We start from the raw sequence: 25,702 nt of genomic DNA, 5'->3' as shown, positions 1-25,702 counted from the left end.
ACATCGTCATATGGTCAGCAAATGAAGCAGAACACAGTGCACCATTTCTTCAAGTCATGAAGCAAATTGAGAAGTTTGGTTTAAAACTAAATAGAGCAAATGCCAATTTGGCATCTGCCAGCTGGCGTTTTTAGGTGATCAAATTTCAGCTCAAGGTGTGCAACCAGACACTGAAAAGGTTGCAGCAATCAACAAATGTCTTCTCCTAAAGACAAAAAAGTGGTTCTTAGAATGCTAGGCATGGTATACTTTCTGGGAAAGTTTAGTATTATGGTTTCAAGACAGCTAATACAGGAAAATGTTATTTTCACTCGGTCTGAAGAACAGAATAAGGAGTGGTCTGACCTAAAGACAGCACTCACCACTGCACCAGTTCTGTCCTTCTTTGATCCCAAGATTAACACAAAGATTTCGACAGATACCAGCAAAGATGGCATTGGAGCTGTGCTGTTACAGCAGATATGTGCCGGGTAATGGCAATCAATTGCATATGCCTCAAGAGCGTTGACACCAACCAAGCAGCGCTATGCGCAAATTGAAAAAGAGTGTTTGGGTCGCCTCACTGATATGAACAAATTCCATAGCTACATGTATTGGTTATCCACCTTCACAGTGGAAACTGATCATCATCCTCTCAAATCCATTATAAAGAAAGATTTGAACGACATGTCTCCGAGACTCCAACAGATGGTTATGAAACTTCAGAGGTATGACTTTGAACTAGTCTACATGCCAGGTAAAGAGATTGTTGTAGCTGACGCACCGTCGCTTGTAACTGATTATCCAGGGACAACCAACATAGTACACATCATCAAAGCTCAAGCAACCTTGATTGAAGTAAGTCTACCTGTCTCTGATGAAAAGTTGAAACTCATCAAGGAAGAAACATCCAAAGATGAAACAATCCAACATGTGCTGAATTACATGTGAGATGGTTGGCCCAAAGGAACTTGTTCCAACTACAGGAACATATTCATAGATAGAATTTACAGTGCAGAAGGAAGCCACTCGGCTCATCGAGTCTACACCGGCTCTTGGAATGAGCACCCTACCCGAGGTCAACACCTCCACCCTATCCCCATAACCCAGTAACCCCACCCAACACTGACGGCAATTTTGGACACTAAGGGCAATTTATCATGGCCAATCCACCTAACCTGCACATCTTTGGACTGTGGGAGGGAACCGGAGCACCCGGAGGAAACCCACGCACACACGGGGAGGATGTGCAGACTCCGCACAGACAGTGACCTAAGGCGGAATCGAACCTGGGACCCTGGAGCTGTGAAGCAATTATGCTATCCACAATGCTACCGTGCATATGAGCGGAACTAAGCAGTGTAAACGGATTCCTGCTTAAGCAAGGCCAGATTGTAATTCCGACTTCGCAGAGAAACGTAATCCTCACCAAGGTGCATGAAGGTTATCTGGGAGATGGAAAAATAAACAAAGAGCTTGTCAGTCCATATATTGGCCAGGTATCAATGAGGCTATTAATAACCTTGTTGCAGAATGCGAAACCTGTCAGAAGAACCAATCCCATCAGCAAAAGGAAATCCTTATGATGCATGAAATCATCACGACTCCATGGTCAAAGGTCGACATTGATCTGTTTTTCTCCCAAGGCAATGATTATTTGTTAGTCATAGACTAATTCTCCAACTATCCTGAGGTGATCAAGTTACCCAATTCCAGTTCGAATGCGGTCATACAGGCTACAGAGGAAATATTTGCAATACATGGAATCCATTCGCTGTCATGAGTGACAATGGATCATGTTTTGACAGCTGTGACTGGATGGAGTTCTCAAAACAATACGACTTTCAGCATGTCACCTCCAGCCCGCTTCATCCACAATGCAATGGGAAGGCTGAGAAAGGCATACATATAGCTGAGAAACTACTCTCAAAAACATTGGATTCCTGAAGTGATCCATATTGAGCTTTGTTACGCTACAGAGCAACCCCACTAGCGACAGGATTCTCACCAGCACAACTGCTGTTGAATCGACAGCTACATACCACATTATTGTGCATAACTGCAGCAAATCCTGATAATAATGATACAGAACAGAAAATCAAGCAAAATAAACAGAAACAGCAATGTTACTATGACAGGACAGTGAGCGATCTAGCAACACTAGAGCTAGGAGATAATGTGCGGGTACAGCTTCTGACAGGAGGGTGGCTTGCATGGCATGTGTGATTCGCCAAGCAGCTCCACACTTATACACCGTTGTAACGAAGGAACAGTAAAGCACTTCTCAAAGTGAAGACAGCGCAACCTGTATTTTCACACATTGAGCTTGACACAGAGCTACTTAAGGCAATTTCTGCAGCACAACAGCAAGATGATGTTCCAGCAGTGAAGACAACAACACCAGTGTAACAAACACAACTGAGAAGGTCCCCATGTATATAAAAGAAACCAGGCAGACTCAATTTGTGAACATTAAAGAAGAAAAAAATTGTTAACACATGAACAGTAACAATGATGTTTAGTACAACAATGATCGTATCATGTAAATATGTTTCCACAAGTCTCCCAATAACTTCAAAGAAAGGGGGATATGACAATACGGATATTGTATGGTAAATGAAGCATTAACAATTTTATGTATGCATCAAGAGCAATAATGTAGGTCACTTGACACCCTTGGTTCTGGGAGTAGGTGATTTGGTGGGATAGAGAGTAGTCGTGTGTTCAGGAAATCTGCAGATAGAATTATAGTTTTGTTAATTTCGCAACCTTTGTATCTTAGTAAGACTTTCGCAGAAAGTTATAAGCAGTGCAAATAAATTAGCTTTGTCAATCAACATAATGTTCTTTGATGTTCTTTGTCTACACATCAAAGCCATCCTTATCCAGAAAGCAGAGAACATCCCAATCTGTTCTTTCAATGTTTATATACAATTCTTGAGATGGTTAAAATGAAATGTCAAGTTGGCACAAGCTGAATAATAACTTAAATGGGCCAACTTGGATTGGAATACCCGACTGGTTAACACCTGAATATTTGTTATGAAACCTTTTGAAACAGCACTTTCCTTACCTGGTTCATCATCAGATTTTGTGACGTTGTTGTTCATGTCAGCAATTTCAACAAATATTTCCACCAATCTGTCCACAGTTTTTTCAATATAACTGGCTTTTGGCGCTAAAATTTCCTCCCATTCAGTACAGCAAACCTACAGAGCAGAACAGTATGCCAAATTATGACACCCAAGCCATAAACAGAGGTGTTATGTCAGATGTTCAAAAGTTTGGATTAACAGGTTGGTATAAATGTGTTACGTTCCTGAATCAAAAACAACAAGGACTTGGGGGCAGCACGGTAGCATGGTGGTTAGCATAAATGCTTCACAGCTCCAGGGTCCCAGGTTCGACTCCGGCTTGGGTCACTGTCTGTGCGGAGTCTGCACGTCCTCCCCTTGTGTGCGTGGGTTTCCTCCGGGTGCTCCGGTTTCCTCCCACGGTCTAAAGACGTGCGGGTTAGGTGGATTGGCCATGCTAAATTGCCCGTAGTGTCCTAAAAAAGTAAGGTTAAGGGGGGGTTGTTGGGTTACGGGTATAGGGTGGATACGTGGGTTTGAGTAGGGTGATCATGGCTCGGCACAACATTGAGGGCCGAAGGGCCTGTTCTGTGCTGTACTGTTCTAAAAAAAAAGAGGGTTGCAGTGGAAGGGTGCTTTTCTGAATGGAGGGCTGTGACTAGTGTTCTCCAGGGATCAGTGCTAGCACCTTTGCTGTTTGTAATATATGTAAATCATTTGGAGGAAAATGTAACTGGTCTGATTAGTATGTTTGCGGATGACACAAAGGTTGGTGGAATTGTGGGTAGTGATGAGGACTGTCAGAGGATACAGCAGGATATAGATCGGTTGGAGACTTGGGCGGGGATATGGCAGATGGAGTTTAATCTGGACAAATGTGAGGTAATACATTTTGGAAGGGCTAATGCAGGTGGGAAATATACAGAAATGGCTGAAGCCTTTTGAATATTGACAGGCAGAGGGATCTGGGATTACAGGTCAACAGGTCACTGAAAGTGGAAATGCAGGTGGAGAAGGTAGTCACAAAGGCATACAGCATGCTTGCCTTCATCACCAGGGCCTGGTTTAGCTCACTGGGCTAAATCGCTGGCTTTTAAAGCAGACCAAGCAGGCCAGCAGAACGGTTCGATTCCCGTACCAGCCTCCCCGGACAGGCGCCGGAAAGTGGCGACTAGGGGCTTTTCACAGTAACTTCATTGAAGCCTACTCGTGACAATAAGCGATTTTCATTTCATTTTTCATCAGCCAGGCCATTGAGTATAAAAATTGGCAAGTCATGCTGCAGCTGCACAGAACCTTAGTTGGACCACATTGGTTCCCATCTGGTTCACTAATGTCCTTCAGTGAAGGAATTCTGTCATCCTTACCTGATCTGGCCGACATGTGACTCCAGACCCACAGCAATGTGGTTGATTCTTAAATATGCCCAGGGATGGGCAACAAAAATAATGGCCTAGCCAACGATGCCTACATCCCATGAACGAATAAAGAAAAAAGAATGAAGGATGGCTTGGGGCTGAGCATTGGGCAGTCACCGAGTGGGAGTTGGGGTTTGGAGGTGGTGGAGGTCAGGGCAGGCCACCTGTAACAAAGGAATATCTTACGAGCCTTTCTCAGCATTGAGACGTTGCAGGGCATGGAAGCAGCAGTGTGAGCTCACCTTCTATGAAAACATCATGAATGATTGAGTTCTAATCATTCCCACCACCCTCAACACTTGTGGAGATGTAAAAAGGAATCGCCAGCGCAAATGCAGGGATCATCCGGGGGACAGTAGACTGTTATCTTGAAGACATGGGTCAGACTTTGTCAGACAGAGATGCACTGAAGCTCATTGCACAGCAATTCATTGTCATCCTCTGTCCTGCAGACAAGATACTGACACAGCCATCCCAGGCCCAACGCCCTGTGACGATGCTGGTATGGCCCTCGGAAGTGGAGCTGTGGTAGTGGGAAGGAATAGAAGGCTAGGGAGAGGGTGGAGTGGAGGACTAAGGAATAGGGAATGGACGAGAGGTTCAGGAGGTGAGGTGGTTGTCCTCGGGAGGTGATGAGATTGTCCCATGTGCAACAGCCCTAGATCACACATTAGGTAGCCTGCATATCAGCTCCAGCTCCACACCCGGGTGTTCCTGGACACCCTCCTTGTCAGATGAGCCCTGCCATTCATCTACTGCTGCCAGCTTTCAGCCCATTTGCTACGCAATGTTATGGAGCATGCTGGTATCGTCGGCACATCTTGAGCATGCCGATGCATGGTACGATCATGCTCCTGGTTGCTGTGCGTGCGTCATGATAAGGGCTATCCACCTTGATCTACGGCCCCCGCAAAAATGTAATTAACATTCACCTCAGCGGGTAATCCCTGTCACCCATTAGCCAACGCCTCCCCAAGGGAGTGCTTCAAAGGTGCCTGGACCTAACGAGTGCATCAGGATGTATGCGTCATGCATGCTGTCTGCATATCGAGCATAGACATGCATGGTATGCAGCTGGTGATCATCCTATTGATGAACGGCACCCCGAGTCTAGCCAATGCTCAGAGGGTGGCTTACATGCCATTGCTCACCCTCTGGACCTGGGGGAAGGCAGTGAAAGTGGCAAATACTGCTGCTTGGGCATCGTTTTGGGCGTGGTGCAGGTTGAAAGTGATGAAATGACTTTCGGAGCCTGTTCGGGGAGGCTGTTACGGGAATCGAACCGTGCTGCTGCCCTGCTTTCAAAGCCAGCGATTTAGCCCTGTGCTAAACAGCCCCTGATGTATTCAGATGCCCGGGTGCAGAGGGAACTTGAGTCTCACCGACTGGCCCCTCTGTTCTGAGGTAAGCTCCTGGCACGCAGCGTATTTCCAGGTCTGGCCTGCCGTGCTCAACACTGTGTATCTGCTGCAGTGGCCAGGTGTGTATATAACGAGCACAACTAGCTGTAGTCCAAAATCCATGATCTCTTCGGCAGGAGGAAAAGACAGAGAAAGTCAGCAAGATGAAGATTCCTTTGACCATACAATGCCACCAGGTGACATGAACACCCTGAGTTGTCCTACTGCGACATTCTCAACAAGTTCCCATCGGTAATTGGCACCTAGCCTGTGATGTAGTGGCCTCTATCCTCAGGGCCTGTCTCTGCCAACTGCTCTGGTGATGGATTGGATTTGTTTATTGTCACGTGTACCGAGGTACAATGAAAAGTATTTTTCTGCGTGCAGCTCAAACAAATTATTTAGTACAAGAAAAGAAAATACATAATAGGGTAACACAAGGTACGCAATGTAAATACCTCGACACCAGCATCAGATGCAGCATACAAGAGTGTAGTATTCATCAGATCAGTCCATTAGAGGGTTGTTTAGGAGTCTGGTAACAGCAGGGAAGGAGCTGTTTTTGAACCTGTTCGTGCGTGTTCTCATACTTTTGCATCTCCTGCCCGATGGGAGAACTTGGAAGAGTGAGTAAGCCAGGTGGGAGCGGTCTTTGATTATGCTGCTCACTTTCCCCAGTCAACGGGAGGTATAGATAAAGTCAATGGATGGGAGGCGGGTTCGCGTGATGGACTGGGCTGTATTGATAGCCCTGTAATTTCTTGCAGTCTTGGCCCGAGCAGTTGTCATACCAGGCTGTGATGCAGCCAGATAGGATGCTTCCTATGGTGCACCTGTAAAAGTCGGTAAGAGTCAGTGTGGAGATGCTGAATTTCCTTAGTTTCCTGAGGAAGTATAGGCACTGTTGTGCTTTTTGGTGGTAGATTCCGCGAGGGTTGACCAGGACAGAGTTTTAGTGATGTGCACACCTAGGAACTTGAAGCTGCCAACCATCTCCACCTCTGCCCCGTTGATGCAGACAGGGGTGTGTACAGTAATTTGCATCCTGAAGTCAATGACCAGCTCTTTAGGTTTGCTGGCATTGAGGGAGATTGTTGTTGTTACACCACTCCACCAACTTCTATATCTCTCTCCTGTATTCTGATTCGTTGTTGTTCGAGATCCAACCCATTCCATTACGATCATGTCATCAGCAAACCTGTAGATGGAGTTGGAACCAAATTTTTCCACCCAGTCGTGTGTATACACGGAGTATAGTAGGGGGCTTGCGGGGCCACGGTATTGAGGACTATCGTGGAGGAGGTGTTGTGTATGCTTACTGATTGTGATCTATGGGCCAGAAGGTCGAGGATCCAGTTGGAAGGAGCAGCCAAGTCCTAGGGTTGAAGCTTTGATTATGAGCTTGGCTAGGATGATGGTGTTGAAGGCAGAGCTGTAGTCAATAATAGGAGTCTGATGTAGGAGTGCTTTTTGTCGCGATGCTCCAGGGATGAGTGTAGGGCCAGTGAAATGGCATCTGCTGTGGACCAGTTGCGGCGGTATGCGAATTGCAGTGGATCTCGGCATCCTGTGGCATTGATGTGCTTCATAGAACATAGAACATAAAACAGTACAGCACAGAACAGGCCCTTCGTCCCTCGATGTTGTGTCGAGCAATGATCACCCTACTCAAACCCACGTATCCACCCTATACCCGTAACCCAACAACCCCACCCCCCCCCTAACCTTACTTTTTAGGACACTACGGGCAATTTAGCATGGCCAATCCACCTAACCCGCACATCTTTGGACTGTGGGAGGAAACCGGAGCACCCGGAGGAAACCCACACACACACGGGGAGGACGTGCAGACTCCGCACAGACAGTGACCCAGCCGGGAACTGAACCTGGGACCCTGGAGCTGTGAAGCATTTATGCTAACCACCATGCTACCGTGCTGCCCTCCACCATGCTACCGTGCTGCCCTTCATGATCAGCCTCTCAAAGCACTTTGTAATGATTGATGCTAGGGCCACCGGACGGTAGTCATTGAGGCATGTTGCCTGGTTCTTCTTTGTGGCACTAGAATGGCTGCCATAATCAATGTTAGTGAGAGGCCCTGTGACACCTGTCCTCTGTCTCCCAGTGGTGTCTACCATGGGTCTCCTCACTGGGGAAGCCTTGTGCTCTCCAGCCAGAAGGTGGCATCTGGTTGTGTGGTGAAGTCATTCATACTGTGCAGCCAATCATCTCCATGCTAAGAGGATAGTGTGCAGGCACGTCCTATAGAAGGGGTGAGCAAGGGATGTGTGAGTTTGCTGGGACCTCAGCTGCAGTGTTATGTGGAGCCAAGATTTCCAACTAAGATTATGACGGAGTTGGTCTTGTTCCTTAGCCGGGGCAGGAATGATGGGATCAGGCGCAGTGGACATGCAGGGCTTGGAAACATCTCGTGGTCCTGAGGGGTGGGCTAGCTAATAGTGTCATGGTGAGGCTGTTACTCTGAGAGGAGCTGTTGCCAGGGAGGGGTCCAGCGGTGCCACTGCATGTGTTCGTTGTTTGGAGTGAGCTCTGCAGATCACTTGCTACCTCTGCTGTGGATGGAGCAGTGCTTCTAAAGGGTGCAATGAGTAGTGCCACAAACGTGTGGGTCAGCCATTAAGCTTGGCCATACCCATCCCCTTGATTATACTGCGGGGATTGACTTCCGGTTGCGGTGATGCGGAGCTAAGCCGCATGTTCGGTAGCTCCCATTTTTTTCGGTCTTTTGGGCTCTTTTAAGGGCCCGTAGCAGTGCTGGTTGGACTTTTCCCCGCGTGGGAACACTCTAAGATTCTCCGCCGGTGGATGGCCTGGACTAGGAGTGGAGCGGTCAAAAAATCGGCTTTGGAGCAGAGAAAGATGCAAGGCAGAAGTAGCAAGATGGCGGCGGGCGGGGAAGCAGCAGCAGCGTGGCAGCAGTGGGCGCGAGAGCAGCAGGAGCTTCTTCAGCGCTCCTTTAAAGAGCTGAAGGCAGAGATTCTGGAGCCGTTTAAGGCCTCCCTGGACAAGCTCATGGCGACCCAGACGGCTCAGGGTGCGGAGATCCGAGAGCTTCGGCAAAAGGCCTCGGAGGGCGAAGACGAACTCCTGGGCCTGGCAGTGAAGGTGGAGTCGTACAAGGCTCTCCATAAGAAATGGTCAGCGAGGATGGAGGAGATGGAGAACCGGGCCCGTCGGAAGAACCTGTGGATCCTGGGCCTCCCAGAGGGGCTGGAAGGTTCGGATTTGGGGGCCTATGTGGCCATGATGCTGAACACGCTAATGGGTGCGAGGTCGTTCCAGGGGCCTTTGGAGCTGGAGGGTGCCCATCGGGTGCTGCTGAGGAAACCCAGGCCAAACGAGCTGCCTCGGGCGGTGCTGGTCCGTTTTCACCGCTTTGTCGACTGCGAGTGTGTGCTGCGTTCGGCGAAGAAGGATAGGAGTAGCAAGTGGGAGAATGCGGAGGTCAGGATATACCAGGACTGGAGTGCGGAGGTGGTGAAGAGAAGGGCTGGTTTTAACCAGGTGAAGGCAGTGCTCCACAAGAAGGGGGTCAAGTTTGGCTTGTTACAGCCGGCACGACTGTGGGTCACGTATAAAGATCGGCAGCTATATTTTGACTCCCCGGAGGAGGCCTGGACTTTTGTTCAGGCAGAGAAGCTGGACTTGAACTGAGGACTGAGGGCTGGGGAATGTTGTATACTGCCCGGAGGCTTTGTCCTCCTTGGTATCCTTTCGCTTTATCGGTTCTATAGGATGATTTTTTTTTTGCTGTTCTGCCTGTTTTTTTTGCTTGTTTGGGACTGTTATCTGTTTATTTGGGTGTTTTGTCATGTTTGGGGTCTGTATTTTGTTCACTGGTTGAGAGTTTGGGTGGGGTTCGCGGTCCTGTGGGGTCATGTGCCCGTCTATTCCCGTGTTTTGGGTAGGGGGCGGGGCTTGGGATGGAAGCGCGGGCTTTTGTCCCACGCTAAAGGAGCGGTGGGCGGGGCCGGCACTGGGGAGGTGGTTGTGTTGCACTGGGGGGGGTCATTGGGGTGGCGGGAGCAGCCGGGGTCAGCAGGAGTCGGCTGACTTACGGAAGTACAATGGAAGGGGTTACGCAGCTAGGGAGGGCCCTAACTTTGGGGGGGGGGGGGGTGGTGGGTGGGTTTGGGGGGGGAAGAGGGGGGTACCGGGTTGCTGCTGGAATGGCCAAGACAGAGCTGGAACACGTAGAGGAGGTTGGGATGGGGGTCTGTCGCTGTGGGGAACGGGCTGAGCGGGGGACGCGGGCACGTGGCGGATTGCGGAAGGTGATGGCTAGTCGACGGGGGAGGGGGGTAGGCGGTCCCCTGATCCGGCTGATCACCTGGAATGTGAGGGGACTGAATGGGCCGGTCAAACGGGCCCGACTGTTTGCGCATCTGAAGGGGCTGAAGGCCATGCTTCAGGAGATGCACCTGAAGGTGGCGGATCAGGTTAGATTGAGGAAGGGATGGGTGAGCCAAGTGTTTCATTCGGGGCTGGATGCAAAAAATCGGGGGGTGGCGATCCTGGTGGGGAAGAGGGTATCGTTTGAGGTGTCGAATGTGGTGGCAGACAGTGGCGGGCGGTATGTGATGGTGAGTGGCAAGCTGCAAGGGGAGCGGGTGGTGCTGGTTAATGTATAAGCCCTGAATTGGGACGATGCGGGTTTCATGCGCCGCATGTTGGGCCGGATTCCAGATCTGGAGTGGGGGGGTCTGATAATGGGGGGGGGGGGGGGGGGGAGAGATTTGATTTTAACACGGTGCTGGATCCGCCACTGGATCGATCCAGTTCCAGGACGGGTAGGAGTCAGGTGGCGGCTAAGGAGTTGAGGGGGTTTATGGACCAGATGGGAGGGGTAGATCCATAGAGGTTTGCGAGGCCGAGGGCCAGGGAATTTTCATACTTCTCCCATGTGCATAAGGCCTATTCCCAGATCGACTTCTTTGTTATGAGTAGGGCGCTGATTGCGAGGGTGGAGGATGCTGAGTATTCGGCGATAACCATTTCCGACCATGCCCCGCACTGGGTGGACCTCGAGCTGGGGGAGGAGAGAGACCAGCGCCCGCTTTGGCACTTGGAGGAGGGGTTGCTGGCGGAAGAGGAGGTGAGGGGACGGGTTCGAAGATGTATTGAGAGGTACCTGGAGGCCAATGACAATGGGGAGGTCCGAGTGGGGACGGTCTGAGAGGCGCTGAAGGCGGTGGTTAGGGGCGAGTTGACCTCCATTCGCGCCCACGGGGAGAGAAGGGAGCAGAGAGAGAGGGAGAGATTGGTTGGGGAGATGGTGAGGGTGGACAGGAGATACGCGGAGGCCCCGGAGGAGGGATTGCTGAGGGAGCGGCGCAGCCTCCAGTCTGAGTTCGACTTGCTGATCACCAGAAAGGCGGAAGCTCAGTGCAGGAAGGAACAGGGTGCGGTGTATGAATATCAGGAGAAGGCGAGCAGGATGCTGGCACACCAGCTCCGTAAGTGGGATGCGGCTAGGGAGATCGGCGGAGTTAAGGATCGAGGAGGAAATGTGGTGCAAAGAGGGGTAGACATTAATGGGGTCTTCAGGGACTTTTATGAGAAACTGTATCGGTCTGAACCCCCGGCTGAGGAGGGAGGGGATGGGGCGCTTTTTGGACAGGCTGAGATTCTCTAGGGTGGAGGAGGGACAGGTGGAGGGACTAGGGGCGCCGGTTGAGCTGGAGGAGCTGGTCAAAGGAATAGGGAGCATGTAGTCGGGGAAGGCGCTGGCGCCGGATGGGTTCCCGGTGGAATTTTACAAGAAGTATGCAGACCTGCTGGGTCCCCTGTTGGTTAGGACCTTTAGCGAGGAAAGGGAAGGGGGGGCTTTGCCCCCGACGATGTCTCGGGCGCTGATCTCCTTGATTCTTAAGCGGGACAAGGATCCCCTGCAGTGTGGGTCATGCAGGCCGATCTCACGTTTGAATGTGGACACCAAGCTGTTGGCAAAGATCTTAGCCGTGAGGATAGAGGACTGTGTGCCGCAGATTATCCACGAGGATCAAACATGGTTTGTGCAGGGGAGGCAGCTGAACACCAACATAAGGAGGCTCTTGAACGTCATAATGATGCTGGCGGTAGAAGGGGAGGTGGAGATTGTGGTGGCGCTGGACGCGGAGAAGGCCTTTGATAGGGTTGAGTGGGAGTACTTGTGGGAGGTGTTGGAAAGGTTCGGGTTTGGGGAGGGGTTTGTAAGTTAGGTGAGGCTGTTGTATGAGGCCCCGATGGCGGGCGTGGCCACGAATAGGAGGAGGTCAGAGTATTTTCGGCTATTCCGAGGGACGAGGCAGGGGTGTCCCTTGTCCTCCCTGCTCTTTGCTCTGGCAATTGAACCCCTGGCTATGGCGCTGAGGGAGTCGGGGAATTGGAGGGGGCTGGTCCGGGGTGGGGAGGAGCACCGAGTGTCGCTCCATGCGGATGACCTATTGTTGTATGTGGCGGACCCGGTGGGGGGAATGCCGGAGGTGATGGGGATTCTCCGGGAATTTGGGGATTTCTCAGGATACAAGCTCAACTTGGGGAAGAACGAGCTGTTTGTCGTACACCCAGGGGATCAGGAGGGGCGGATTGGCAGGCTCCCACTGAAAAGGGCGGAGAGGAGCTTCAGGTACTTTGGGGTTCAGGTGGCCAGGAGTTGGGGGGCCTTGCATAAGCTTAATCTCACAAGGTTGGTGGAGCAAATGGAGGAGTTTAAGAGGTGGGACATGTTGCCGCTGTCTCTGGCAGGTAGGGTACAGTCAGTGAAAATGACGGTGCTCCCGAGGTTTCTGTTCCTGTTCCAGTGCCTCCCCATCCTTATCCCGAAGGCCTTTTTCAGGCGGGTTAACAAGAGCATTACGGGGTTTGTGTGGGCACACGGGACCCCGAGGGTGAGAAGGATGTTCTTGGAGCGGGGCAGGGATAGGGATAGACCAATGCAGCAATGGTGCGTAAATGGGTGATGGAGGGGGAGGGGACAGCATGGAAGAGGAAGGAGATGGCGTCCTGTGTGGGCACGAGCCTAGAGGCGCTGGTAACGGCGCCGCTGCCGCTCCCTCCAACGAGGCATACCACGAGCCCGGTGGTGGCGGCTACCCTCAAAATTTGGGGGCAATGGAGACAGCACAGGGGGGAGGTGGGGACCTCGATGGGGGCCCCGATATGGGGCAACCACCGGTTTGTCCCGGGGAGAATTGATGGCGGGTTCCTGAGTTGGCACAGGGCAGGTATCAGGAGGTTGAGGGACCTGTTTGCAGACGGGAAGTTTGCGAGCCTGGGTGCGCTGGAGGGGAAGTTCGGGCTCCCCCCAGGGAGCGCCTTGAGGTACATGCAGGTAAGGGCGTTTGTCAGGCAGCAGGTGGCGGAGTTTCCTCTGCTGCCACCGCGTGGGGTCCAGGACAGGGTGCTCTCGGGGGTGTGGGTTGGAGAGGGGAGGATCTCGGCAGCGTACCAGGTGATGCAGGAGATGGATGAGGCCTCGGTCGAGGAGCTGAAGGGTAAATGGGAGGAGGAGCTGGGTGAGGAGATAGAGGAGGGGACGTGGGCGGATGCCCTGGGGAGGGTGAACTCCTCCTCTTCCTCTGCGAGGCTTGGCCTCATATAGTTTAAGGTGCTGCATAGGGCCCACATGACTGGGACAAGGATGAGTCGGCTCTTTGGGAGTGAGGACAGGTGTATCAGGTGCTCAGGGAGCCCAGCAAATCATGCCCATATGTTCTGGGCATGCCCAGCGCTGGGGGAATTTTGGAAGGGTGTAGCAAGGACGGTGTCAAGGGTGGTAGGACCCAGGGTCAATCCGGGCTGGGGGCTCGCAATTTTTGGGGTTGCAGTGGAACCGGGAGTGCAGGAGGCGAAAGAGGCCGGGGTTCTGGCCTTTGCATCCCTAGTAGCCCGGCGGAGGATTCTTCTTCAGTAGAAGGATGCGAGGGCCCCAAGCGTGGAGGCCTGGGTCAATGATATGGCAGGGTTTCTTAAATTAGAGATGGTGAAATTTTCCCTAAGGGGATCAGTGCAGGGGTTTTTCAGGAGGTGGCAGCCATTTCTGGACTTCTTGGCAGAACAATAGGAAAAGGCCAGTAGCAGCAGCAGCCCGGGGGGGAGGCGGAGGTGGGGGTGGGGGGGGGGGTTGTTTCGTTGTTTTGGACCGAAGGGATGGGCATAGTTGTTCTATGCTAATGGCGGGCGTTGATTTATTTATTTCTCTATGTATACACGGCGGGGGGGGGGGAGTTTGTCGAAGGGGCGGGCACGTGTTTTGTGCAAATGGCGGGTGTTAATTTACCTCTTCCTTTGTGTACGCGCGGGGCGGGGGGGGGGGGGGGTGGGCACTGTGGGGTTTTTTTTCTGTTCTTTGTAAAAGATTTTGTTATTTTTTGTTGATGATATTTTATGAAAATTTTGAATACAAATTATTTTTAAAAATGATTGTACTGCGGGGATTTGGAGGGGGGTGCAAACGGGTGAGCTGAATGGGATGCCAAATGACCAGTGATAATCAAAGAATTTCCAGGACCCTGTGAGCTGTCAGGGCAAAGTCAGGAGTATGGAAGTTGCAGCCATGGGGTTGGGTTTAAATGAATGTATATCAGCAATGAGGACTGTCAGCCTGGGTCCTGAAAGAGACACCCTGAGTTCATACACTTAACACTCAGTAATTCCCTGCTACTTCCAGGAATGCACTCCCTAGCAAGCCTGAGTTTTGCCATTTATTTTCCCTCTATGTTGGACCTACGAAAGTGCATTACCTCACATTTGTCTGGATTAAACTCCATTTGCCATTTCGCTGCCCAAGTTTCCAACCTATCTATGTCCTGCTGTATCCTCTGACAATCCTCAACTATCTGCCACTCCACCAACCTTGCTGTCTTCCACAAACTTACAAATCAGACCAGCTACAGTTCCTCCAAATTGTTTTTGTATACGACAAACAACAGAGGCCCCAGCACCGATCCCTGTGGAACACCATTAGTCACAACCTTCCATGCAGTAAAACACCCTTCTCCTGCTATCCTTTGCCTTCTGTAACTGAGCCAGTTCTGTATTTATCTTACCACCTCACCTCTGATCACGTGTGACTTCACCTTTTGTACCAGTCTGCCATGAGGCACCTTGTCAAAGGCTTTTCTGAAGTCCATGTAAACAACATCCACTGCCGCCCCCTCATCAATCATCTTTGTCACTTCCTGAAAAAACTTGATTTAGTTAGTGAAGCATGACCTCACCTTCACAAAACCATGCTGTCTATCACTAATGAGTCCATTTGTTTCCAAATGGGTATAAGTCCTGTCCCTGAGAATTCTCTCTGATACTTTACCTACTGCCAAAGTGAGGCTCACCGGCCTCTACTTTCCAGGATTATCCCTGCTACCTTTCTTAAACAGTCGTGCCCCATTAGTTATTCTCTAGTCCTCTGGGATTTCACCTGTAGCCATTGAAGATGTTAGTCAAGGCCCCAGATATTTCCTCCCTTCCTTCCCTCAGTATTCTGGGGTAAATTCCATCCGGCCCAGGAGACTTATCCACCTTAATATCTTTTAAAAGACCCACAACCTCTTCCTTTTCAATGTTAACATGATCCTGACTGTCCACATGCCGTATCCAAGAATCATCTTCCACAAAGTCCTTTTCTTTGGTGAACACTGATGCAAACTACATTCAGCACCTCGCCCATTTCCTCTGGCTCAACACATAGATTCCCCCCACTGTCCTTAAGTGGTCCAGTCCTTTCCCTGGCCACACTCTTGCTTTTTCAGGGCTGGTTTAGCACAGTGGACTAAACGGCTGGTTCAATTCCCTTACCGGCCTCCCCGAACAGTCACCAGAATGTGACGACTGGGGGCTTTTCACAGTAACTTCATTGAAGCCTACATGTGAAAATAAGTGATTATTATTAATATTATTACATCTGAATAAAAAGCTTTGGGATTAATCCTACTTGCCAAGGACTTTTCATGACCCCTCCTCATTTCCCGTTTAAGTACCTTCCTACTTTTTTTATACTCAAGGATTTCCACTGTCCCCATCCTTCTAGACCATACAAAAATCTTTTTCTTTTTGACGAGGTTCGCCATATCCCTCATTATCCAAGGCTGCCTAAACTTCCCATACTTATCCTTTGTTCTCTCAGGAATGTGACTTTCTGGAATACTAATCAACTGTTGCTTGAAAGACTCCCACATTTCCGATTTTGATTTACGCTCTAACAGCTGCACCCAATCCAAATTCTTCAATTCTTGAATTGCACTCTGTTATCGTAATTTGCCTTTCCCCAGTTTAGTACTTTAACGCAATGGTTACCCTCAACCCTATCTAAAAGTACTCTAAAACATACGGAATTGTGGTCACGACACCCAAAATGTTTCCCTATTGAAACCTCAACCACCTGTCCAGGCTCATTCCCCAATATCAGATCCAGTACTGCCCCTTCCTTCATTGGACTATCTACATATTACCTCAAGAAGCCTTCCTGGGTACAGCTTACAAACTCTGCCCCATCCAAGCCCCTAGCACTAAGTGAATCCCAGTCAATATATGGGAAATTAAAATCCCCTACCACAACAGCCCTGTTACTTTTGCACCTATCCAAAATCTCTCTACCTATCTTGGATTGGATTTTATTGTCACATGTACCGAGGTACAGTGAATAGTATTTTTCTACGTACAGCTCAAACAGATCATTGAGTATATGAAAAGAAAATAAATAATACGGCAACACAAGGTACACAATGTAAATACATAGACACCGGCATTGGGTGAAGCATACAGGGGTGTAGTGTTAATGAGGTCAGTCCATAAGAGGACCGTCCAGGAGTCTGGTAACAGCAGGGAAGAAACTGTTTTTGAATCTGTTTGTGTGTGTTTTCAGACTTTTGTAGCTCCTGCCCGATGGAAGACATTGGAAGAATGAATAAGGCAGGTGGGAGGAGTTTTTGATTATGCTGCCTGCTTTCCCAAGGCAGCGGGAGTTGTAGGTACAGCCAATGGATGGGAGGCGGAATTGTGTGATGGACAGGGTGGTGTTCATGCCTCTCTGAAGTTTCTGGCAGTCTTGGGCCATACTGGGCTGTGATGCAGCTAGATAGGATGCTTTCTACGGTGCACCTGTAAACATTTGTAAGAGTCAATGTGGACATGCCGAATTTGAAATATAGGCGCTGTTGTGCTTTCGTGGTCGCAGCATCGACGTGGGTGGACCAGGATTGATTTTTGGTTGTTTGAGACCCGACCCACCATGGTCGTGTCGTCAGCAAACTTGTTGATGGAGTTAGAGCCAATTTTTGCCACACAGTCATGTGTGTATAGGGAGTATGGTAGGGGGCTAAGTTGCAGAGTGAAGAGCCAAGTCCTAGGTTTTGGAGCTTTGATATAAGCTTAGCTGGGATGATGGTGTTGAAGGCTGAGCTGCAGTCGATAAATAGGAGTCTGATGTCGGGGTCCTTGTTATTGAGATGCTCCCTGGATGAGTTTAGGGCCAGGGAGATGGCATGTGCTAGAATCATAGAAACATAGAATCATAGAATTTACGGTGCAGAAGGAGGCCATTCAGCCCATCGAATTAGCACTGGCCCTTGGAAAGAACACCCTAAGCCCACACCTTCACCCTGTCCCCATAACTCAGGAACCCCACCTAACCTTTTTGGACACTAAGGACAATTTAGCATGGCCAATCCACCTAACCTGCACATCTTTGGACTGTGGGAGAAAACCGGAGCACCTGGAGGAAACCTACGCAGACACGGGGAGAAAGTGCAAACTCTGCACAGACAGTGATCCAAGCCAGGAATTGAACCTGGGACCCTGGAGCTGTGAAGCAAATGTGCTAACTACTGTGCTACCGTGCCCTGCTGTGCTGTGAACCGGTTGCGCAGCATGCGGATTGCAGTGAAACTTGGTATTCTGGAAGTATGGAGTTGGTATGCCTCATGACCAACCTCTCAAAGCACTTCATTACGACCGATGTCAGGGCCACCGGATGCTTGTCATTGAGGTACGTTGCCTGGTCATTCTTTGGCACCGGTATGATGGAGGTCTTTTTGAAGCAAGTGGGGACTTCGGAGCAGAGTAGGGACAGGTTGAAGATGTCCATGAACATTTCTGCCAGCTGGTCCACGCAGGATCTGAGTGCATGACCAGGGATCCCGTCAGGACACGTCGCCTTCCAAGAGTTCACTTTCAGGATGGTCTATAGTTACCGGGGTTGTCTCTACTCCCCTTCTTGAACAAGCGGACAACATTTGCTATCCTCCAGTCTTCTGGCACTATTCCTGCAGACAAAGATGACTTAAAGATCAAAGCCAAACGCTCAGCAGTCTCCTCCCTACCTTCCCAGAGAATCCTAGGATAAATCCCATCCGGCCCAGGGGACTTATCTATTTTAACATGCCTCTCTGATTTCCTGTCTAATGCTATTCCCAACATTACCACTGCAGTTTGGGGGTCCGTATACCACCCCGACAAATGTTTTTTGCCCTGTGGTGTTTCTTAACTCAACCCGTACAGACTGCACATCATCTGTGCTATATTTTTCCTCAATTTTGTATCACTATTTTCTTTAATCAACAGTGCAACTCCACCACCTTTTTATTTATGTCTGTCCTTCCTGAAACCAGAATAGCCCTCAATGTTTAGTTCCCATCCTTGGTCAACTTGGAGCCATGTCTCCGTAATCTCAACTATATCACACCCCTTTACAACTATCTGAGCAATTAATTCATCCATTTTATTTTGAATGCTCCGAGTATTCAGGTACAAAACCTTAAGGGTAGTCCTTTCAACATTCCTTGACCAGTCTCTACTATTTTCTCCAGTGTCGTTATCTGATTCCGGTTTATTACTTTCCTTATTCTCCTTGCTGTGTTTTTCTCTTGTCCTTGATTCACCTGTTCAGAATCCTCATATAGGTTCCCAACTCCCTGCCATATTAGTTTAAACTAATATTAGTTTGGCGGGAAGGAACATTTATACAAGGCGCTTCACGTAGTGTACGTGCAGAGTGCATAACCTGCTCACTGCTGCCGCTTATGGCCGGAAGACTGCACACAGCCTCATTTTGTTGTCATGTAAAAGGCGGACGCGGGCACCTTTCTCAATAAAAATATGGGTAGCGGTTGTTGCGCGCTGCTCCTGCGATCAGGTCTGCTGCAGGAATCACTCTGAAACCTCCGCGACCCATGCACAAGTCACGACCCACAATTTGGAAAAACCCTGCGCTAGCTAACAGAAACAGAGTGCATGCATAAATGGGTCTTCATGATTGGTAGGATGTAGGGGACCTTTCAGAAAAGTACATAGTAGGGTGTACAGAGTGTGATGATTTGGCATGAACATAGAACATAGAACAGTACAGCACAGAACAGGCCCTTCGGCCCTCAATGTTGTGCCGAGCCATGATCACCCCTCTCAAACCCACGTATCCACCCTATACCCGTAACCCAACAACCCCCCCCTTAACCTTACTTTTATTAGGACACTACGGGCAATTTAGCATGGCCAATCCACCTAACCCGCACATCTTTGGACTGTGGGAGGAACTGGTTTCTGAGTAACTGGTTTCCATACTTTATCTCTTCTTGTAGCACAAGAAGTATCATTTTGTTCTCAATAAGAAATGTTAACTCTATCTTTCGTTCCACTGATGCTGTGAGACTGATATTTCCAGAAGTCTCTATTTTAATTGCTTTCAACAAATCTTGGTTAGCTTTCTTTGATTAATCAAAACATTTCTCAACGTCAGTAATTTGATTTCAAAATACAAATTTGAAAAGAAAATCTGTCAAATAATGTTACCTCATTGTACGTAACCATGTTTTCCAAGGTCAAAGTGTGATCCTCAGGCAGGTTGATTATAATCTTTTGGGAAATTTCGAATAATACATCATCTATGTGCATTTCTCGTAAGTCAACTAGCTGAAAACATGAATGAATATTATATTTAGAATATTTTGTGAAAATATTTATAATTACATAGCATGTACAGCACAGAAAGAGGCCATTCAGCCCAACCAGTCCATGCCAGTGTTTATGCTTCATGCAAAGCTCTACCCATGTTTCTTCAACTAAATATATAATTGTAACTCTCCAGCCATCCAGCCACATTTTCTGAGCAGTGGGGGGCCATGTACAATTTGTTGCTGGTGGGATTCTCTACTCCCACCGCAGTCAATGGCATTTCCCATTGAAGCCACCCCACACCCCAGGGAAATCCATGGGCGGGGATGCACTGCCGGTGGAACCAGACAATCTCGCAGTCAGTGAACGGCCGTAGAATTCAAGTCTTTGTCTTCTACAGCAAATGCTTGTCAAGCTTCCCTTAAATAATCTATTTCAGCCACTTTGACTACAACCTCTGGTAGTGAGCTCCACATTCTCACCATAAATTGAATAACAATGTTTTGTTTGAATTCCTTATTCTTGGTGACAATCTTATAATGATAGCCTCTTGTTATGCTCTCCCCTCCCTCAGTGGAAATATTCCCTCTGAATCCATTCTATTGACATTTCATATTTAAAAATACCTTTATGCCCACACCATTCAGATTTTTTCAAGAGTAAAGAGAGTCACACATGCACTTCTGTTCTCATTATTGATAAGCTTCTCTGCACTCTCCACACTTCCTTTATAGGTGGGATTTCCCAGTCGTACCTGGCCTGAGATCAGAAATTCCCACCCGAGTTCAATGGACCTTTAAACAGTCTGTCAAATTGTGACTCCCGCCCACGATGATTCCCATAGTGGGCGTCACTGGTATATTTACCCCTGTATACTTTTAAAAATATGCAAACAAAGCTAATTGCTATATCTAGTGATCTAACTAAGGTTTGGAACTTGTATATTTTTCCAAATCTAACCTTCGAGAATTAAAGCAAAGTTTATTTTTTTTAAAGACATACTCCAAGATCTCCAAGTAGGGGCTGGTTTAGCTCACTCAGCTAAATCGCTGGCTTTTAAAGCAGACCAAGCAGGCCAGCAGCACGGTTCGATTCCTGTACCAGCCTCCCCGGACAGGCGCCGGAATGTGGCGACTAGGGGCTTTTCACAGTAACTTCATTGAAGCCTATTCGTGACAATAAGCGATTTTCATTTTTCATTTCAAGATCTCTTCTTTTACTCTGCTTCACCCTGGCTTTCAACCTATGAATAATACATGACCCCTATTCTTCCTACCTAAATAAACCACCTCCCATTTATTTGTGTTGAAATTCATTTGCCAATTCTGTGACATTTTCAAATTTATTAATGCCAACATTGTTCCAGTCATTTTCAGTATTGACTATCCTCTCCAATTTGGCATCATATGCCAATTTAGAAATTCTGTTTTTGATTCCAAAGACCAATCATCAATTTAAACAGTAATGTTATGAAAGCTGAACTTAGCAAGAGTATTATGTTCTCAAGTCTCCCTTTAACTTAATGAAAAACAGTTCTGAAAAGCAGAGTGAGAAGTGAATTCCTAGTAAACACCTTGTTCATAAAAGTGTGACTTTAGGTCATGAGGATGGGAGTTGAGAAGTGAGAGGAACTCAAATTGAAAACTATTGAGCTTCCAAATGTAGTTTATACATCCTCTCACAGAAGCTGACAACAGAGGGAGATCCATTGCTGAGTAGCAGGGAACAAACCACATTGCTATTGATGAGGCTGAATGTGCTAGTCTGTAGTTCAGGGAAGCAGGGAATCAAATGAAACGTCACTCTCATAGGCAGGTACAATGTGGCGCGATTAAAGATTGGCGAAATTTTGCGCTTGCGTTAGTCCTCAGCATAAATGTCAACGAGGACGTAAAATCTCATGCGTGTCGGAAAACGTGAATTTTGCTGATGAGATCGCAATTCCTGAGTTTCCACGCCCCGCGTCAGTGATGTAACAAGATTCCTGCCCAGGAAGACTGATAACTTCATTTTAATAATTTAATATCTAATTAGCGAGGTGCCCCCCAACAATTCTACCTTCATTGAATATTCAGACCTCGCCAGCATGCGTCACACTTTGCCAATTTACAACACGTAATAGTTCCCTTTCACAAGTTAGGTAAATAATTACTGGGATCGCACTGATATAGAAATCTGCAGTTGCTAGGGTGATCCCCACCCTAGACACTGATTAGTTATCCGGGCCATGCAACATCTCAGCAGATCATGCCTCAAAGGGGACAAACACTACAGGCTGTATTCTCTGCCATCAGGATTCTCCATTGCACCGGCAGCCTGGGGCTTTCCCGACGGCGTGGGGCTGCCCCACAATGGGAAACCCCATTGGCCAGCCAGCGAGACGGAGAAACCCAACGGTGTGCACGAAGAATCCCGCCCAATAATCCTCCCTCTTTAATGTATAAAGTTCTTTGATACATTAAGAATTATTGAGTTATTTAGTCCCCAACACACATGCAACCAGTCCATCATAAATTTGTCTTTCATATGGTTTCCAATTTCTAGTGGAGCAGCATAATTCCTCTGAAGGGGATGCTTCCACTGAGATGTTTTCTATAAAAATCACTATACCTGGTATCTCCTCATGTACTGGTAACTCAGCTTCATCCATTTCCATGGGGACGACAGGCTCACATGTTACAGGCTGGCTGGGTACTTCCCTGGTTCAACAGTCAACGTTTCCTGCTTGCAATATGGTTTCAGTGGCAATACTGGCTGCTGGGACAACTCTTGTCTTCTTAAATGGTCAACATGCTTCCAGACAATTCTTCCTTGTTCCTGGCTGGGAGGTTTGCTAAATTCACTCGGGAGGATTTAAACTAGCATGGCAGGGGAGTGGGAACCAGAATGTGAGCTCAGAAGGTGTAATAAGTGAAGGGAAAATAGAGAACCAAAATAAAAGAACAACATCACCCTCGGGCAGAGCAAAAAAGGTAACACGTGTGAAAAGGATGGTGGTCAATGCAGGATTGAGGGTGTGTACCTAAATGTGTGCAGTATACAGAACAAGGTGAATGAGCTTGTTGCACACATTGAAATTGACTGGTACGATGTTGTGGGATTCACAGAGATGTGGCTGCAAAGGAATCAGGGCTGGGATCTAAATATCCAAGGATATATGTCCTATCGAAAGGACAGGCAGATGGGCAAAGGTTGCATTGTTAATAAGGAATTAAGTTAAATCGATAGCAAGGAGCGATATAGGATCTGAAGGCATAGAATCTCTGTGGGTAGAGTTGAGGAATCGCTAAAGTAAAAAGACCCTGATGGGAGTTATGTACAGGCCCCACAGCAGTAGTCAGGAGGTGGGGCAGAAAATAAATCAGGAGGTTGAAAAGGCATGTAAAAAAGGCAATATTACAATAATCATGGGGGACTTCAACATGCAGGTCACTGGGAAAATCAGGTTGGTAGTGGATCCCAAGAAAAGGAATTTGTGGAATGTCTTAAGAGATTTTTTTTTGGAGCAGCTTGTGGCAGAGCCTACGAAGGAACAGGCAATTCTGGATTTAGTGATATGTAATGAGGCAGACTTGATTAGGGAACTTTACATGAAGGAACCCTAGGGGGCAGTGACCACAATATGATGGAATTTACCCTGCAGTTTGAGAGGGAGAAGCTGCAATCAGATGTAACGGTATTACAATTAAATAAGGGTAACCACAAATACATGAGGGAGGAGCTGGCCAGCGTTGTTATGGGCCAGGGTTTAGAGAACCCCAAAGTGTATCATGGAGTTCACCTGACCCACTACTTTTAACAGATTGTGGTATGGGGAGCACACGGCTCACTCTACAGGTATGGTACAGCAGAAAATGCACCGGCGGGTTTTTAAAACCAAACAATGTTTATTCTATGAACTCAAGTTAACCTTTTTAAAACAAACAGCGAATATCTTAGCAACCATTAATTCAAAGATAACCTCCAAAGAATACAACACTAAGTAATCGTTTGAGCTGTCCTTTTAACACCCAAAAGACTTAACAAACTTTCAAACAGGAGCACATTAGGGTTTACATTCAAGACTGAAAACATTTATAATTCTTCTGAATTCATCAAATGATCCATAGATAGTCTTTGGATAGCAGAGATCACAGCAGTGCAGCTCACTTTTAACTTCAGATTCAGCTCACTGAAAAAACACAGACACACCCAAGCTTTTTCTCAAACTGAAACTAAAAAGCAGAAGTGGAGCTCAGCTCCACCCATACTCTGACATCACTCCAGTAACATGAGAAGCTCAATTTCTTAAAGGTACAATTCTTAAACACCCATTTCTTAAAGGGTACTCTCAAATGACAGAGTTGATTGGAAAAAGATTGGCAGGGATGACAGTGGAACAGCAATGGCAGGAGGTTTTGGGGGTTATTCGGGAGGCACAAGAGAAATTCATCCCAAGGAGGAAGAAACTTGCTAAGGGGAGGAAAAGGCATCCATGGCTGACAAGGGAAGTCAAGGACAGCATAAAAGCTAAAGAAAAAGCATACAAAGTGGTGAGGATTAGTGGGAAACCAGAGGATTGGGTAGCCTTTAAAAGCGAGAAGAGGACACTAAAAAAGCAATAACGGGGGAGAGGATGAGTATGAGTGCAAGCTAGCTAGTAATATAAAGAAAGATAGGAAGAGTTTTTTTTCAATATATAAAAGGTAAGAGAGAGGCAAAAATAGACATTGGACCACTGGAAAATATGGCTGGAGAAGTAATAATAGGAAACAAAGAAATGACAGAAGAACTGAATAGTTACTTTGCATCGGTCTTCACAGTGGAAGACACCAGTGGGATGCCAGAGCTCCAGGAGAACCAGAGGACAGAGGTGAGTGCAGTGACCATTACTAAGGAGAAGGTTCTGGGAAAACTGAAAGGTCTGAAGGTGGTTAAATCACCTGGACCGGATGGAATTTACCATAGAATTTACAGTGCAGAAGGAGGCCATTCGGCCCATCGAGTCTGCACTGGCTCTTGGAAAGAGCACCCTATCCAACGTCAACACCTCCACCCTATCCCCATAACCCAGTAACCCCACCCAACACTAAGGGCAATTTTGGATACTAAGGGCAATTTATCATGGCCAATCCACCTACCCTGCACATCTTTGGACTGTGGGAGGAAACCGGAGCACCCGGAGGAAACCCACGAACACACGAGGAGGATGTGCAGACTCCGCACAGACAGTGACCCAAGCCGGAATCGAACCTGGGACCCTGGAGCTGTGAAGCATTTGTGCTAACCACAATGCTACCGTGCTGCCCCCTCCAGGGTTCTAAAAGAGACAGCTGAGGACATTGTGGAGGCATTGGTGATAGTCTTTCAGGAATCATTGGAGGCAGGGAGGGTCCCATAGTACTGGAAAGTGGCTAATGTAACACCACTTTTTAAGAAGGGAGGGAGGCAGAAAACAGGAAATTATAAGCTGGTTAGCCTGACTTTGGTCATTGGTAAGATTTTAGAGGCCATTATTATAGATGAGATCGCGGAGTACTTGGAAGTGCATGATAAAATAGGACTGAGTCAGCACGGCTTCATCAAGGGGGGTCATGTATGACAAATCTGTTAGAGCTCTTTGAGGAAGTAAGAAGGAAGTTAGACAAAGGAGAACCAGTTGACGTGATTTATTTAGATTTCCAGAAGGCCTTTGACAAGGTGCCTCATAGGAGACTGTTAAATAAGTTAAGAACCCATGGTGTTCAGGGTAAGATCCTGGCATTGATAGAGGATTGGCTGACTGGCAGAAGGCAAAGAGTGGGGATAAAGGGGTCTTTTTCAGGATGGCAGCAGGTGACTAGTGGTGTACCTCAGGGGTCGGTGCTGGGACCACAACTTTTCACAATATACATTATTGATCTGGAGGGAGGAACTGAAGGCACTGTTGCTAAGGTTTCAGATGATACAAAGATCTGTAGAGGGG

At 48.0% G+C, this 25,702-nt stretch overlaps 1 protein-coding gene across 1 annotated transcript in view; it reads right to left on the bottom strand.

Annotated features, from left to right (window-relative positions):
* The window catches only part of LOC119966923 (dynein heavy chain 8, axonemal-like), a 1,786,259-nt gene that overhangs the window by 1,149,328 nt on the left and 611,229 nt on the right, over positions 1-25,702 (bottom strand). Inside the window, exons 21-22 of the mRNA XM_038798881.1 lie at positions 19,657-19,776; positions 3,053-3,188 (exon numbers count right to left, since the gene is read on the bottom strand). Coding sequence (XP_038654809.1) covers positions 3,053-3,188; positions 19,657-19,776 — 256 coding nt within the window. The remainder of the gene's footprint in view (positions 1-3,052; positions 3,189-19,656; positions 19,777-25,702) is intronic.

This window comes from Scyliorhinus canicula, chromosome 6, assembly GCF_902713615.1.
Source record: "Scyliorhinus canicula chromosome 6, sScyCan1.1, whole genome shotgun sequence".
In the NCBI taxonomy this organism is placed as follows: Eukaryota; Metazoa; Chordata; class Chondrichthyes; order Carcharhiniformes; family Scyliorhinidae; genus Scyliorhinus; species Scyliorhinus canicula.
Note: the sequence above shows the minus strand (reverse complement) of the source record. Positions and strands in the feature narration are given on the sequence as shown.